We start from the raw sequence: 15,617 nt of genomic DNA on the forward strand, positions 1-15,617 counted from the left end.
ATATATCTCCTCTAAGTGGATTCCTCTCCTTGGCCTTTCACCCCACCCCATGAACTGCACATTAACAGCCTGAATAAAACCTGCCCTCTGTTTCACAGCAGAACTGGAAAAATGTCCTGCACTTGTGTTCACATCTCATGGATTTGCTAGAGATCTTCTTCTGGAGCTCTGAAGCTGAAGCTGATGTGTTGGAATCAGACAGCAACAGGTCAGGGAGGGGGGTCTGGTTCAGTTCAGCAGGGGTGGGGTTCTAAGCTCTGAACATCCCAGAGCTTTGATCAGGTCATCATCTGGACATGGAAACAATGGTTGGACATGTACCTTCCCCATAATTCTTATTTCATTTCTTTGTAATTATACTTACTTATAAAGTATTTGATCGTTAATCGTCTTAGCTTGTTAAAAGTGTTTGCTGCAAATCCGCGGTTACACCGAGGGCTGCCAGTCATTATGATTAACGGCTGCTATCCATCGTATCTTTCCTCATTAAAGTTATACAGTGTCTGTTTGTGCAGCCTTACGGCAGCACCTTATGGTTGCGGTTTATTAGGTGAAATAAACCGAATAGAATCGATTAGGCTACTAGATGTCTGCTTTTTGATAGGCTTTACTGCTTTACTGTAGCGCGTTGGTTGTTTTGATGTCTGCCATGGTGAAACCGGCAGCGTTTTGAAGAGCGTGACGTCACATGAAAAGGGATCCTCTACAGGACCCGTCTGCAGGGTGTCTGAGTTCTCCCTTACAGACAGAAGCTCCAGGTGGGAGCCGGTTAAGGTGGCTTGGGCGTCTGGTTAGGATGTCTGGGTCTCTCTGTTCCTATGGCAAGACCCCAAATTTAGCAGCAGATGATGGATGGACAGGCAGATGGATGGATGGTAGAAATGGATGGATGTGTGAGTTTTTATCCATCCAGCCTGGTGTTTTAAGAGGGCAAACTCCAGGCAACGGGCATCTGGTTCTAAAGCTCCCAGGAGGGGATTTGGTTTCTCCGTCAGAGCCAGCAGCTCGTCCCAGCTGGGGGAGTGATGATAGAAAGGTCAACGGCTCCCCAGTGCTACCACTCCAGTTTAGGCCTAGGATGTCTCTGGACTGCGGGAGGAACCCAGGAATCTGATGGGGGGAATATTTCATAACAAAATATCTTGTTGATATAATCCTGAAACATGTGGAGAGTAAAGCTCCTGTGAGGACGAGATTTCTTCTGGACGTGCTAACCTGACCTCCTCAGTTCCCCACACAGGTGGTTTTATGACTTTCTTTATTACTAGTTTTCTGACAGATTCATGATCGTTGAGGTTGTCCATAGATGCTCATACTGCACAGGAGTTATAACTTCAACTCTGTTCCCTCATTTCTTTGTTGATCAACCTTGAAAGCACAAAGTGAAATTTATTGAATAGAAGTCAGTATCGTCTCCAGCCACAGTGCTGTCTCAACATCTAACTACAGGAGACATTTTAAAGGAACAGCAACACATAGTAGCAATTTGTTTAAGCTTTACATCATGTTATACTTCATCATGTTAACGCCTGGGTGTACCTAGCTCCGCCTTCGAGGCACAGCTCCTCCTCTGAGCTGCAGCTTCAGAGATCCCACGCGGAGCAGCCCTTCCCCATTCAGCTCCTTCAGACTAGCCAGCAGCAATTTATCAAACACCTGGAGGACCTGCTGAGCTCATTATAGGAGCTACTTCTTAATGCAACACTGGTTAAAAAAATTGTTAAAGGGTTAATAGAGGAGTTGTGTTGTGATGACTTCCTGGGCAGGAGTTTTTAAAGAGACAGTGCCCCAATTTCCAGCCTCTAAATCAGGAAAATTTTCTTTAAGAGATATTTGATATATAACAACTCAATGTAACAGTTACTTGACTGTGCTATAAAATGTTACTCTGTGGCTGGAATAAACATAATGCTGCCTCTTTAATGTACGTTAGTTCAAAAATTTGTGGAGCTGAAGGGCAAGTGGCACAAAATGAAGCTTCTATGATTTTTACATTTGGCTTTGATTTCTTGAAGAGATGGAATGAAATAAATAAAACCCTCTGTCCAAAATACAAGCCTTTCTGCAGGATTTCAAAGCAGTGACAGTTTGCTATGACCCAATGTGTGTGTATTATTTGACAAGTCAGAGCTTTTCACCATCTGGGTTCTTCTTGCTGTGATGTTTTCCAGACGATGGGAAGGTGGTGAAGGCTGTGTCAGTCATCAAAGACAACTGGGAAACAGAGGAGGTCATTCTGGAGGAACTCACCGTGTTCCAGGTGAGATTATTCAGCCTTTGAGGTAACTTCTCTGCAGATTGCTGCATCTGGACTGGACTTTTAGGGCTGAAAGCTTGTTCCAGTTCCTCCTTGTGCTCCTGTGCCAATTGTGCGTCGTGTGATCTCCCGCATGAGGCCCTCTTCAGGCTCTCAAAGGGACATTTTAGTCCAGAAACACATGGAAGGGCACATATTTCCCAAACTCATCTGTGTGAGAAATGTTAGTTAGGGAAGACAAAATTTTTTTTAAGGATGGAGCAAACCTAGGTGGAAGGAAGATGATTATAAAAGAACAGAACAAACTGATTTCCTGGTCCGGTCGTCTAAACTGCTGCTGGTTCCTCAGTTTTCTGCAGACGTGGATAAAATAGCCAAAACATTTTACTTGCACTACTTCAACATATTTTTACTTGAGTAAAAGTAAAAAGTAGCCAAGAAATTACTCAGTTAAGAGTAAAAAAGTATTTGGTGAGAAGGTTACTCAAGTACTGATGAAAATATAAATTATTTAATATTTTAAAATTACATCATCAGAGGCACCAAAATATAAAGTTAAGTGGATTTTGGTATTTTAAGGACCTAAAAATTTATTCAAGAAAATATAATTACAAAATAAAATATTTTCAAAATCAAATTCTTTAGCAAAAACTGCAGGTGTGTGTGTGGTGACTTTCTTGGTTAAAATATGATTAGTTTTTCATTCAGTGAAGTTACTCACAGTGGGTAGAGAATCCAAACATTTTACTTAACTGAGAGTAGCGATACTTCATAGTGGGATTAACCGAGGATAATAAAAATAATCCTAATATTGCTTTTTTCTCCCAAATGTTACTCAAGTAAATATAACTAGTTACCATCTCTGGTGTTCTGCTGAGTCAGAGAACAGCCAGATCATTGTTAAAATACCTCCAGTACCCCCCGCCCTCCGTCCTTCACTCGCCTCACAGAGGTCAAAGGTCATCGACTCCTTTTGTCAAACACTGAAACAAGTCAGTGACCCAGAAAAATGGAGCTGTGGGGAAACTTTAGGCCTCTGCAGAAGAAGAAAGGGACTCATTTGATTTCTAATCTCTGTAGGTTTCTTGACCCCGCAGTCAGTCGTAGTATTTTATGTTGCATTCCTCGACCGCCGCCCGCCTGAAAGATGACTGCTGTTAAAGAAACTCAAACAAGCTCAGGCGGGATCATGTCAAACCAACGGGTCGGCCTTTAATCCTGCAGGTTTGTCCTCAGTCATAGTTCCAAGGATTCATTTCAAATTCATGATGTTAAAGCAACCGCTACAAGTTAGAATAAAGAGACTGTGTCCCCCAATTAGTGAATTATTAAGCAAATTAGTTTCAAATTGGACTTTTTCTTTTTGGTGTTTACATTTTTTTTTGTTGGTGTCATTGATGTCCTTCAATAGTTTCAATGTAATTAGTACAGCAATAAAAATTAAAGTAATAACTCCTTAGCGAAAACTAATGAACAGAAGTGGTCTCAACTCACACCCCTGTGGGACACCAGACATAATTAATTAAAAAATTAATTAAATTTTTCATGTAGTTTCACATTTCAGTTTGGAATTTTACTGAAGGAAAGCTGGAATGATTTAACCTGAAACTGCTGTTGTGTTTCAGCAACACTTTCTTATTGTTATCAAGTCAAAAATATTAATATTTTTAATTTCTCGCTGGTGATCGTATTTTTTGATCCCACAGATTCCGACTCCTGTCCTGAGCATGGAGCTGTCAACTAAACGGGTAGGTGTCACTTTCTCATTATTTTTGACTTGCTAAACCTTTTTAAAGGAACAGAATTTTTCTTTTTTGTTGTTAATAAACCAAGCAGTTATTTAAAGTCAGAAAAAGTTGAGCTTGAGGTTCTACCACTCAAATCATTCAGACTGAATCTGGTTGATAAAGGTTTTTGTTTTATTTTGTCTTTGTTTTTTCTGGAGGAAGCTAAAAAATATAAAAAATAAAATGAGTTGCAATTATTTTTTCTCTTGCATTTGGGTTTTAGTATCAGAGAAAATGCTTCTATTTGATTCAAACATATGATTTAATGTGAGAGAAGCTCGTTTAGTTGTCAGCTAGTTCAGCTAAAAAAGACAAAACATCCCAGATTTTGGAAGAAGAACAGAGGAAGAGGAAAGCGAGGCGTTCGGGTCAGTAATCAGGATGATGAAGTGAGAGAAAACTGAGCACAGATGTGGAGAATTAAACCCTCAGCAACGTAATGAACCTGTGCTTTCCTCTCTCAGGAACAGCTGTACGTGTGCAGTGAGCTCGGCCTGGTCCAGTTGGGGCTGCAGAGGTGTGAGCTCTACGGGTCCGACTGCGCCGAGTGCTGCCTGGCCAGAGACCCGTACTGCTCCTGGGACGGGCAGAACTGCTCCAGATTCTTCCCCACCAGCAGGAGGTAGAGACGCTCAGTCCGGGAGGAGTGAGGTTACCAGCTGCCCCTGGTTTTAAACCTGCAATTTCTATTTGCAAACACTAGATGGCAGTCTTCTCCTTACTAAGCTAGCGCTAGATCAGGTTTTCTCAAACTGGTGGTCCGCAGGCGCCCCCTAGTGGTCTGCAAGTACTGCATGTATTGCAGTTTATTTGCCGTGATTTGAGCTTAAAGTACAGCAAGCTTACTTAATGATTTTGGTTAAAAATAAAAATAAAGAAGTGGCTTAAAACAGGGTCACTTAGAAGAAAAGCTGAAGATCCCGGTGGAAAGAAAACAACTATAGGAAAACTTACATGATCAGAGGAAACCAAGTTATACCTGCTGAGAGAAATGATGCGTCGTTTACGACGATTCGATTCTTTTGAACGAGTCTCAGTTGGTGAGAACTGTTCTTTGTTTTTTACGACTCTGATTTCTTATAATGCTCATACCTCAACAGATATTGTCATTTTAATGTAATTAAAAGTGATTAAATTAGTTGAATACAATAGGTAAATAAATGGATGTATATTTTTTATATTTAATTTTGCAGAAGAGGATTTTTGTTTCTGCCAAAGTAAATCAAGACTATTTTTCTTTAATTGTATTTCTAAATTACTAATGTGCCTAAATGTTACTAATGCACACAACAGTAGATAATAAAGAACAGCTTCTTTTTTTGATGTCTGTGTGTTTGCCATGATTGGAAAGCATAAACCACACTTTTCACAACAAATTAATAACTCAGAATGCCCAGAGTAGAATTGTTCATGACAGTAAGTGAGCTAAGAGGCTAATATTTTCATTTCAGGTTAATAATACTCATTCTTTGCAACACAATACCCTCTGTTTTCTTGTCTTTGTTTGTTCCGGGATTTTATTTTCCTTTCATTAATGTAATGTATCTCACTGTATATTTTCTACTTTGATATTAAATAAAATGAAAAAAAACCTGTCAAATGAAGAAGGCCGACCCGATGCAGATCCAGTGCATCCACACGATGTTTAAATGCTAAAAGAGAGAAAAAAATATGTTCTACTAAACTTTATTCAGAAGCATAAAGCTTTTTTTTGCTCATTTATGCAACAAAAGGTTTTGCACCTTTTTCCACTTTATATTCTTTTTTCCCCTCTTTTCAACTGTTGTTGAAATTTTTTATAGAAAATATCCAGCTACACAAACTCACCATCAAATTGTTCACCAACGTTGTTCCACTTTTTGCAGCATTACATCCACAGAATGAAATGTATTTACTGAGACCTTACTAAAAATAGAAAAACAGATGTTTTTAAAAATAGATCTGAAAAGTGTGGCATGCATTTACATTCAGGTCCCTTTATTCTAACTCCCCTAAATAAAGTCCTGCCTTCATAAGTCGTTTAATCAAGTCCACTTGTGATTTAATCTGAAAATAAATGCAACTGTTGAGCAGTTCTGTTATTCAGACACTATTGATGATGCATTTTAGAAACTCGTCTCATGTTCTGATCTGTGTTTGTGTATCAGGCGAGCTCGCAGACAGGATGTGAAGTATGGAGACCCCTGGAGTCAGTGTCCAGTCACTGAGGAAGGTAAAGATCTCCAGCTAAACTCCACATCATCCATTTCATGTCACATTTAGTTTGTAGCGTCTGGAAAGATTATGAAGCTGATCTGAAAACAACCAGTTGATCAGATCATCTCCAGTTTCCTGTTTAAATCACAAAGTTTCAATCTAATCAATAAGTTTTCATTTGGACTTTTGTTCTTCATGCTGAGAACATCAGAGCTGCTGTTTGATCACTGAGATCTTCGTTAAGATCTTAAATTGATCTTACTTGTGGGCGGAGCTGGTAGAGACCACTGAGTATTCATCCTTACAGAACCATCTATCTCTCCCTTCCTCTGAACAAACTCTGCTAACACACCAAGCATCCATCCTTCACTGTCTCCAACATCAACATCCCAGCTGTGGTTCCCTGAGTTAAACCCCTCAAAGTTCAAGACAAAACAAAAGTAATCAAACGTCTCTGGATTATCAGGAAGCTGCTGTTTCGTCTCCTCCAGTCAAACTGGTCAGATCTTCAGACAGGATGACCTTTGACCCAGCCGTGTTTGGGTCCAGAACCAGAGGAGTGTAGGTCACCATGTTCTTCATGTTGCTCCAGATGTTGAAGGCCAGGTTGCCCAGATGTTTGGCCTGGTCTATCAGAGCTCCTGAGGGCAGCTGTGGATCCTCCAGCAGGGGGCAGCGCTGGACTCTTTCCACTGCAGCCTTGTAGTTGTGCAGGAATGAGACGTCTGCAGCTCTCAGCTCCTCCTCTGTGGCTCTGACTGTGTCTGAAAGAGCTGCTATCTCTCTGCTCAGAGCCTCCATCTTCTCCTCCATCATCCCTCTCTTCTGCTCCTCTTCCCCCCTCAGTGCAGCCAGCCTGGCCTCCTCTTCCTCCTGCAGCAGTCTGTGTCTCAGTGTTTTAGTCTGCCCTGATGAAGGTGATCCTCAGGGTGTTTCTCTCTTAAGTTTTTCCTGTTGTTATTAAAATCTTGAGGCACATACAGTATGTGGCACCCTTTAAGGGATTTCTTTTGCATCTACAAATTTAGAAAAACACTGCAGCAGGCGTGTCCGGTCCTCGACAGCTTCCTGTCAGATACGTTCCCTCTTCAACACAGCTGAATCAGATGAACGGTTTGAATCACTGCTGCTGAGGGAATTCAGCCGTTTGATTCACGGGTGAAGGAGAGCGGATGCATCTAAAAGTTGCAGGATGGTAAATCATGAGAACTTGTCTTGGGTCAGGTTATCAGCTTTTTCTGATGCATCAGTTTGTTCCATGCTTTATTTCAACTGTTCCCTTTTTGTTTTCCTCTCTATGGCAGCTACGTCTGTTCTGGCTATCATTCCTTCCTCAATGAGGCCTGAGATAATTCTGCTATCACCTAAACGTTCTCCCTCTTCTGCTATTACATTTTTACTTTCATGAACATCAAAATCAGTTCTTTTGTTTCTTTTTGTGCATTCTGCTGTTTTCTCAAACCTCCAGTCCAGTTGGCAGATGGTCGCTTGTTCCTGATTGTGTTGGAGGTTTCTTCCTGTTAAAAGGCAGTTTTCCTCTCCACTGTCGCTACATGCTACATGCATGCTCAGTACGGGGCATTGCTGGGAAGTCAATGACACAATGCAAGGAATTTTTCTACCTCCTATTAGATAGAAACTTTTTAAATTACTTTGAATAATTAATTGAGTGTACTGTTTGATAACTAGGATCAATTGGAATGTATATATGATTCAATTGAAAGGATATTTTTTGTAATTTGCCTTGAGACGACATTTATTTTGAATTGGCACAATGGGAATAAACTAAATTTTTTTCCATCTATAACTCCTGTAGGGTTTCCGGTAAGTGGACAATTCAGTTGAACACATTTCCTGTTTGCTGTTTTTCTGTCAGACTCCGACTCGGTGGAGGTGAAGGTGGTGTATGGGGTGGAGGGAAACTCCACGTTCCTGGAGTGCGTTCCTCGGTCGCTGCAGGCTGAGCTCCGCTGGACGGTGCAGCGCGCAGAGAGTCAGCAGAAAGCTGCCAGTCAGGTGTGTATTCAACACCTCAGGTCTGACCTTTGACCCACGTTTACCTGCTTCCACCAAGGCTCCTCCAATACCTTAGCTCTGGTTTGATGAGCCTCTGATTTCCTCAAACATCAAATGATGTTGCTGTTATGATCCAAAGCTTTCTTTAAAATGAAGGATTGTTATTTAGTGGTTTAGAAATTCAATAAAAGCTTTTTTTTTTTAAATATACCAAATAAATTCATGATCAGTCTGCAGTGACAGATAATTTAATAATTTGGAATAGGAAAACGGTGAACCAAGAGCAAGTTGCCATTTCCGATGACCCGCCCTCGACGCGCCTCCACACAGACTTTGAATGTGAATCACAGGCGCAAAACGTTTGGTGTAAAGCAAAATGTCAAGCGTCTGCATCCATGTCGAACTTGAAACGTCGGATGAGTTTTTGATGCGCGTAACGTGTTTGGTGTGAACGCACCATTAGTCCTTGGTATATAGTCCCCATGGCAACAGGGTTCCCTCCCTGAAATAACTCCTCTTCCTAGTAACCGGAGTGGGTGAAGGCAGTGCATTATTGAATCAAATAGGTTTGCCAGTCCTTCAACACCTCTGTCTTCTTTGAGAGACACGTGTCCAGCTCACCTAAAGTTTGTAAGATAGACGAAATGAGCTGAACTCTAACATCTTCCTCTGGTCTGGTCCTCTCAGCTCCCTCTCAGTGATGACGGCCGCTTCCTGAGCATGAAGCGAGGGTTGCTGGTTCAACGCCTGGAGCTGACTGACGCCGGCCTATACACCTGCACCAGTCAGGACCACTCCTACAGCCAGGTCCTGGGCCGGTACCGAGTTCACATCATCCCCAACCTCAGCCTGCATCCGACCCGCTACCTGCAGAACCTCAGTCCCAACCCGCCGGACCTCCTGAGCCTGGTGAGGACCGGCCCGGCCGGGTTTCTGGGTCAGTCTGAGGCCGCTCCTCTGCCGCTGCACAGGAACTCATGGCCGCCTCCTCTGAGGAGCTACAAAGACCTGCAGATGGTGCGAAGCGTGGACGAGTACTGCGAGAAACTGTGGTACCGGGAGAAACGCAAGCAGCAGAAACTTCTGAAGCTGAAACAGGAGAACCGGAAGGCTCGGGTCAGGAGGAACAACCCGCCTGAAGTCCCTCTTTAGTCCGCCAGACGACTCAGACTTTTGAAGGACAACAGATCCTGCATGGAGACAGGAAGTACTGCAACGTCAGCTGCTCCACAGAATTATTCAGCCTTCAGATGTTAAAAATGGATTTGATGCATCAGGTCTGACTTGTCTTCAGTGTTTTTCTCCAGCCGTTCCTTAAAGAAGCTAATCTGATCTTTTTTCTAGAACCAAATGTAGATTTTTGTTTCCGTTTTCCTAGAAATCTCCTCACTCACATATTGTTTCCATCACTGCTGCTGATTTCTGTGGAAAACCTGCTGGAAAAAAAAAAACTAGACAGTTTCCTAAAAACAAAAAATCTTAATACAAAACTTTTATTTTGAAAATCCAATTAAAACCTCTTCATGTTGGCTGAATCAAGTTCCAATGAGAGAGAACATGACTTTTGAATAAATGAGATTGATGATAAATGTCTGTTAGAGATTCAGTCAGAAAGTTTTCCTCCTCCTAACAAACACTTTAGAAACTGTTTTTGTTCCCGTTCTGAAAATAAACGCAGGATTTCCTCCATTTCCATCGGAATCAGGACCAAACTATTGGACTTTCTAACTTATAAACTGTTGGATTTTATTAAACATTTCATAATAAGCTAAGTAGCCTTTGCTTTTCTCATGAACATATTTTGAAATGACAAATCCAAACCTCATTAACCTTAATAAACAGTTTTTATCCACAACTTTAACTGCAGAAGCTAGAACCAGTTTCATAAACTTCATATTGATCTAAACGATGTTTTCTACATGAACATGTGTTTGTTCTGATCTCTTTCATGCTGTGGAGGAAATAAAAGCCTCAGTGAACATGAAAACACGCAGTGGGCCACGCAGAGCTCCTGCAGATCCATGAACATGTAAAGAGGCTGTTCTTCTTCCAGGAGATTTTAGCCGAGTTTCTGCTGTGGAGTTTTCAGATGTAAAACTGAGTCATGATGTTTTGTCTGAGAATAAACCACAATATCTGACATTTAGAGTCTAATAAACTCAAATAAATATATAAATATATACAAGTTATGTGTTTGTCTTGTTAATCTTCATGGTTTCAGTCTATCAGGATAAACTTGTACGTTAGATCGTACTAGCCGATGGATAGTCAGTTTTATTTCAGCTGTTGGTGATGGATGCAGAATAAAGGCAGCAGTTGGACCTCATAATTTTTTTAAATTATTTTTATTTCAAACCCAGCTGAAGCTTTTTTTTTCGAAAACCTGAGTTTACATGTTTCTGATCCTGAAACCCAGAACTGTCTGTAATTTAGATGGGATGGAAGCTGCCGTCTATTGAAAGCTGCTGGTTTCTGCTCAAGAATAAAGAACCGACATAAGTGACCTGCTGTGTTTCTGGTTTTACAGAAAACAGAGTTTGTTGATGCAAAATTTGCTGGTTATTTGTGAAAATATTTCACCTCAATGTATATGTAGTTTAGGAATGTGCAGATATACACTAGGTGGTGTTAAAGCTCCTGCCTGTTTTCCTCAGCAAAGAAAAACATGATCGGTTTTCACTGATCACCTGAATGTTGGGAACATACTGGTGCTAATGGTATTACCAAATAAAAATCTGAAATTACAGTGAGTTACTTCAATGACCCACTGAACACAACAGGGAATCTCATAACTATTCACTTTCAATATTTTTTGTGTTGTGAATCAGAAAAGCTCCTCTGTCCAAAATAAAACACAGGACAATGTGAACAATGACATCACCGTCCCAACAAAGACAGCAGAAGAACAAGCCTGAGGCCAAAGAACATCTTGAAAATAGATGAACTATAGTGAAGGAATATAATTGGTGGAAAACAATGTTATTCCAGAAACATTACAGGAAACAAACTCTGTAGCTTTGCTGATTTTATTCAGGTTGAAGTCTCTTCCCTTTTATCAAGCGTATTTTTAATACTCTTAAATATCATTCTCCCTTGTGGATTTTTTAAAATTTATGTTTAAACTTGAATTAAAATGTAGAACTAAACTGCTTACTTAATGTGCAATGATGTCATGTTGCCCATTATGATGGGATGGCAGAGATGGTTTGAATTTCCTCCTTCTCTCTCCTCTTTGCTCCTGCCCTGCATCCACCTCCTTTTCAACTCCTCTGGGATTCCTGGCTTCAGCTGTTTTGTTATTTCTGCTTTAAAATCGTAACCACCTGCTCCCTGTTGTAAGCCACACTGCTGCTGTGGTTATGCATCATAACAAAATAGAAGAAATGTGAAAAATACTACAAGAAACTTTTTTTGGATACTATATAGTATCCAAAAAAAGGAACATTTGCCCAAAAAAGCAATTTTCCTCCAAAAAGGCAGGAATGAAGCTTTGAAAAAGAGAAAAAATGAAAGTGCAGAGGTATCCCAACGTTCTGCCACCCTGAGCGGCACCACTGCTGTTGTAATTTCTGAAAGTTCAAATAACAATAGATTTGTGGACACGACTCAATGCATAGTAACAGTGCAGGTGCATGTCTATCATTTACAGCCACTGTCCTAACAATTAATTTATTCTAACTGCTTTTACATAACAAATTAATGTTTTTATAGTGATTTACATAAAAAAACAACATTTTAAATGTCTCAATAACGCGTGTTATTATTCTTCCACTTTGTAACCTGCTCTGGTTATATCTGAAAGCTTCAATGGCTTCTCCTCTGCTGGTCTCCACGTCTCTCTCATAAATCCATCTGTTCATTCAACTCTCACTGAGCAGCTCTGAGTTTTGGTTCAGGCAGCTTACTTTTTTAAACTGCTCACCGTTGTTGCTAGGTGACAGTCAACTAAGTGTTGCTATACTAACAATCCTAATGCTAACATAGTACCGAGCTCGTATTCAGATGAACAGAGAGACTTTTTCTAAATTCATTAATCCTAATATAACTAGATAAGTGGAGGATTTAATATACAATAAAATCAAATCTTTTTATTATTCGCTTGCTCTGGAGGCATTGAACGCATCACCATTCCACAGTTGGTCTCCTATAATCCAACCCAGAATGGGAGTCCGCCTCAGACTTTATCAGAATCAGTAAGAAAAAACTAAAACTACTACTATAACTAATAGAAACTAATCTAAAACTAAGCTATATCTAATAACTAGTAAAAACTAGCAAACACTCTGAACAAATTAAAACTAACTATATACAAACAAAAAGTCACAATAAAATAGCTAAAATGAAAAATCTTGAACTAGTATAACGCTGGCGCAAACAGTCCTCAACATTTGGAAGAAGTTGGCAAATTTCAGGTCCTTGCAGAGAGAAAACAAGCTGCAAATTATAAATCTGCTGGTTCCTTAGAACTTTTTTAACTAATTTTGAATCAGGATCTAAATTTTAATTCAGATCCTGAAAATTAGGATTGAAACCGTGGTCATTTCCCATGATCCTCACCATTCGCTGGGGTCATAGGTCATCAGCTCTGTGACCTATGACCCCACACCAAACCTCGGTGTGGAAATCAAAGCAAAAGAAACTTTTTGAGGACAGAAACAGCTGTCTTGTGTTTTCTACCACAATTCTTTATTTTATTTTTGCAGAGTTGGAGTTCTGCTGGTTTGTCTGCTTTCTGTGCGTTTGTCTCATCCAGGGAAATAAAGTTCTGATTCAGGACCAGCTGAGGTCCAGCAGAACCTCTGGAGCTGCTAATAGCTGAGTTCGTCTCTCTCTGAGAGGCTAACGGCTCTGATGATGGACTCCATGGCGGCTTCAGGTCCCAGAATCCTCAGCAGGCTCTGAAAGGCCTCTGCAGCGCCGCCTCCTGCTGGCTGACTGGGGAACATCTGCAGAGCTGCACACAAATAAACAACAATTAGCATCTAGAAACTGTTTTCTTTCCTGTTGCGTTTAGAAACGCACCAACAAATCAGATTTTCAATGTATCAAAACTAAAAACTCCTTCATTTTTTGGTCCATAAAGGAATTTTCTAATTACTGGTTAAATACAAAACAAGCCTCAGGGAAATAATAACAATAATAATGTCAAAGTGCTACAACATAACAATAAAAGCATAAAATACGATAAACAATGTTTTACAGAAAGCCAATGACAGGATTCATGGTTCTAAGGTGTCTCAAAAACAACGTTCCCTCCTCCCACACGCTGGGTCAAATATAATCAAGAACTAGGAACTCCAGTAGGAAGCAGCTTCATCAGCAAAAATATTCATGACGTTGACCTCATTTCTGTAAAATTATATCTGTAAGTCACAGAATAATTTCACGTTTAGAACTAATCTCTTTGATTGTTTATTTTGAGCCTTTAATTTAAAGTTAAAACTGGACAAAAACAAAACGAACCATGATGTTAGCAGAAAGAGGAGCCTGCAGTCAAAACTCAGGGCTGAGCAGAGCTGGCCCAAGGCATAAGCAAACTAAGAAGACGCTTAGGGCCCCAGGGCTACTAAGGGGCCCCTTCAGTGGAGCTGATTTTATTTATTTTTATTTTTTTGTAATAATTTCTGTCATTACAATATCAAAAACACACAATTTCACTATGCAGTGATTTTTTTTATTTTTTTTTTTACAATAATATATATTTGATAATATATGTAGAAAAACAAATAAATTGCTCTTGGGGCCCCCTGGTGGCCGCGGTAGGTACCGCACGCTTCGCGTGCAGAGCATCCAAAGGCCCAAAGCTCCGGTCAGAAGATAAGAAAAACAAAGTCTCAAAAAAGGATTATCCTTCAGGGAGGGAGAAAGGAAAGAGGAAGAATAGAAAAAAGCCAAGATAAAGGTTTGTTTTAATGTGTCTTGGTAATGTCATGTAATGCAAAAGATTTGTGAAGCTGCTAATAGAAAATTAGCTTGGTAGCGACCTGCACCGGTCCAGTTCAACAGCCAAACATTTATGCTCGGGTCTTTGTGTTTGTGTGAAACTGAGATTAAACTTTAAATGAGTTGATTCTCCTGGTTGGCTCTGTATGTTTGAGGTAACTTTGGCTTCAAAACGCTGTTTGATAATGTTTGATTACAATAAATAAAACTTCTCAATGTTTGACATTGTCTAGCAAAATGTTTTTACGTCAGGATACATGGCTGCTACAATCAATGAGCTGCTCTATGCTGTAGTTGGGGACATGTTGTTTGCTGCTGAGCATAATAATCATTTTGTGGCTAAAACAAACATTATTTTTACATCAACTTCTAAGTTATGTGAAACTTCTGTTAAAATCATTTGAAGGCTCAGAATCAATCTGGTACCGGTCCACATTCCAGGGGAGAAAGACTCACCTGGTACAAATAAAATGTTTAGGTATTGGAGTAACGCTTAAGAGAAATTAATTTAATCAAAGAATGTCATGAATATGTGTGTAGAGCTGCACCGATTGCAGTTTTCTGGCCGATCCCTGGTTATCGATATTTAAAAAGCCTGACCTGCTGATATGAATTTTTTTTTTGTCTAAAATGTCGCGAAATATAGCAAAAACGTCGGTGAGCTTGGTAACAGTGGAGTGAATATTGTTAACTGCAAACGTTCAGACGTGACCTGGTGGGTCGTCTGTCAGTCAAACCTCTCGCTGCGGAGCAGAAGAGGACAGAGGCTGATTTATAAGCCTTTGCTGACGAAGATAAGAATATAGGATAAAATCAGCTTCACATGGAAGTATCAGCAGATCACAATCCCCCAAAATTAAGGAAATCGGCGCCCAGAAATCAACTGGTCGATAAATCAGTTGGCCAATAAATGTATCCTATATTATACATGTATATAATGTAAACAGCACTGCCAGAGATGCAATACGTTTATAGCAGGTGTGTGAATGATCTAATGATCGGACTGCTGACAGCAGCCGGTCCACATTGTTAGCAGAACTAGAGGGCCCCAGAACCACATTTCACTGAGGGCCCCAGGGAGGCTTGGGCCGGCCCTGGGGCTGAGGATGACACCTGCACTTCAGGTAGATGCCCTATCCTGTTCTCACCTTTCTCTGGGATCTTTGACAGCAGCTGGATCTTGGGAGTGACGGCGCCCCCTGTGGAAACATCCAGGCACCAGTGAATGAAGAAGCCGCAGCTGCAAACAGAAACAGAGACGAGTTCAGAGGCGGATCGGCTCTGGTTCTGGAGGTTTTCTGCCAGGATGAGAGGATTCCTACCCTGGAAGCTCGGGATGATTCAAGGTCATGACCTCTGAGCCGCAGCCTTTGGGAAGAGACACGATGGAGGGAAACTTCTCCTGCAGAAGACAGAGC

The 15,617-nt window shown here is 40.6% G+C and overlaps 2 protein-coding genes across 2 annotated transcripts in view; one reads left to right on the top strand and one right to left on the bottom strand.

Moving 5' to 3' along the window:
* LOC116711236 (semaphorin-3D) overlaps nucleotides 1-10,439 on the top strand; it is a 33,671-nt gene extending 23,232 nt beyond the window's left edge. The window contains 6 exon segments of the mRNA XM_032550648.1: nucleotides 2,172-2,260; nucleotides 3,964-4,005; nucleotides 4,509-4,666; nucleotides 6,192-6,256; nucleotides 8,117-8,256; nucleotides 8,944-10,439. Coding sequence (XP_032406539.1) covers nucleotides 2,172-2,260; nucleotides 3,964-4,005; nucleotides 4,509-4,666; nucleotides 6,192-6,256; nucleotides 8,117-8,256; nucleotides 8,944-9,408 — 959 coding nt within the window. The 3' untranslated portion in view covers nucleotides 9,409-10,439.
* A 757-nt stretch (nucleotides 10,440-11,196) lies between these two features.
* cenpp (centromere protein P) overlaps nucleotides 11,197-15,617 on the bottom strand; it is a 90,131-nt gene continuing 85,710 nt past the window's right edge. Inside the window, 3 exon segments of the mRNA XM_032550650.1 lie at nucleotides 11,197-13,210; nucleotides 15,348-15,439; nucleotides 15,522-15,601. Coding sequence (XP_032406541.1) covers nucleotides 13,065-13,210; nucleotides 15,348-15,439; nucleotides 15,522-15,601 — 318 coding nt within the window. The 3' untranslated portion in view covers nucleotides 11,197-13,064.

Source organism: Xiphophorus hellerii, chromosome 20 (genome assembly GCF_003331165.1).
Source record: "Xiphophorus hellerii strain 12219 chromosome 20, Xiphophorus_hellerii-4.1, whole genome shotgun sequence".
Taxonomy (NCBI): Eukaryota; Metazoa; Chordata; class Actinopteri; order Cyprinodontiformes; family Poeciliidae; genus Xiphophorus; species Xiphophorus hellerii.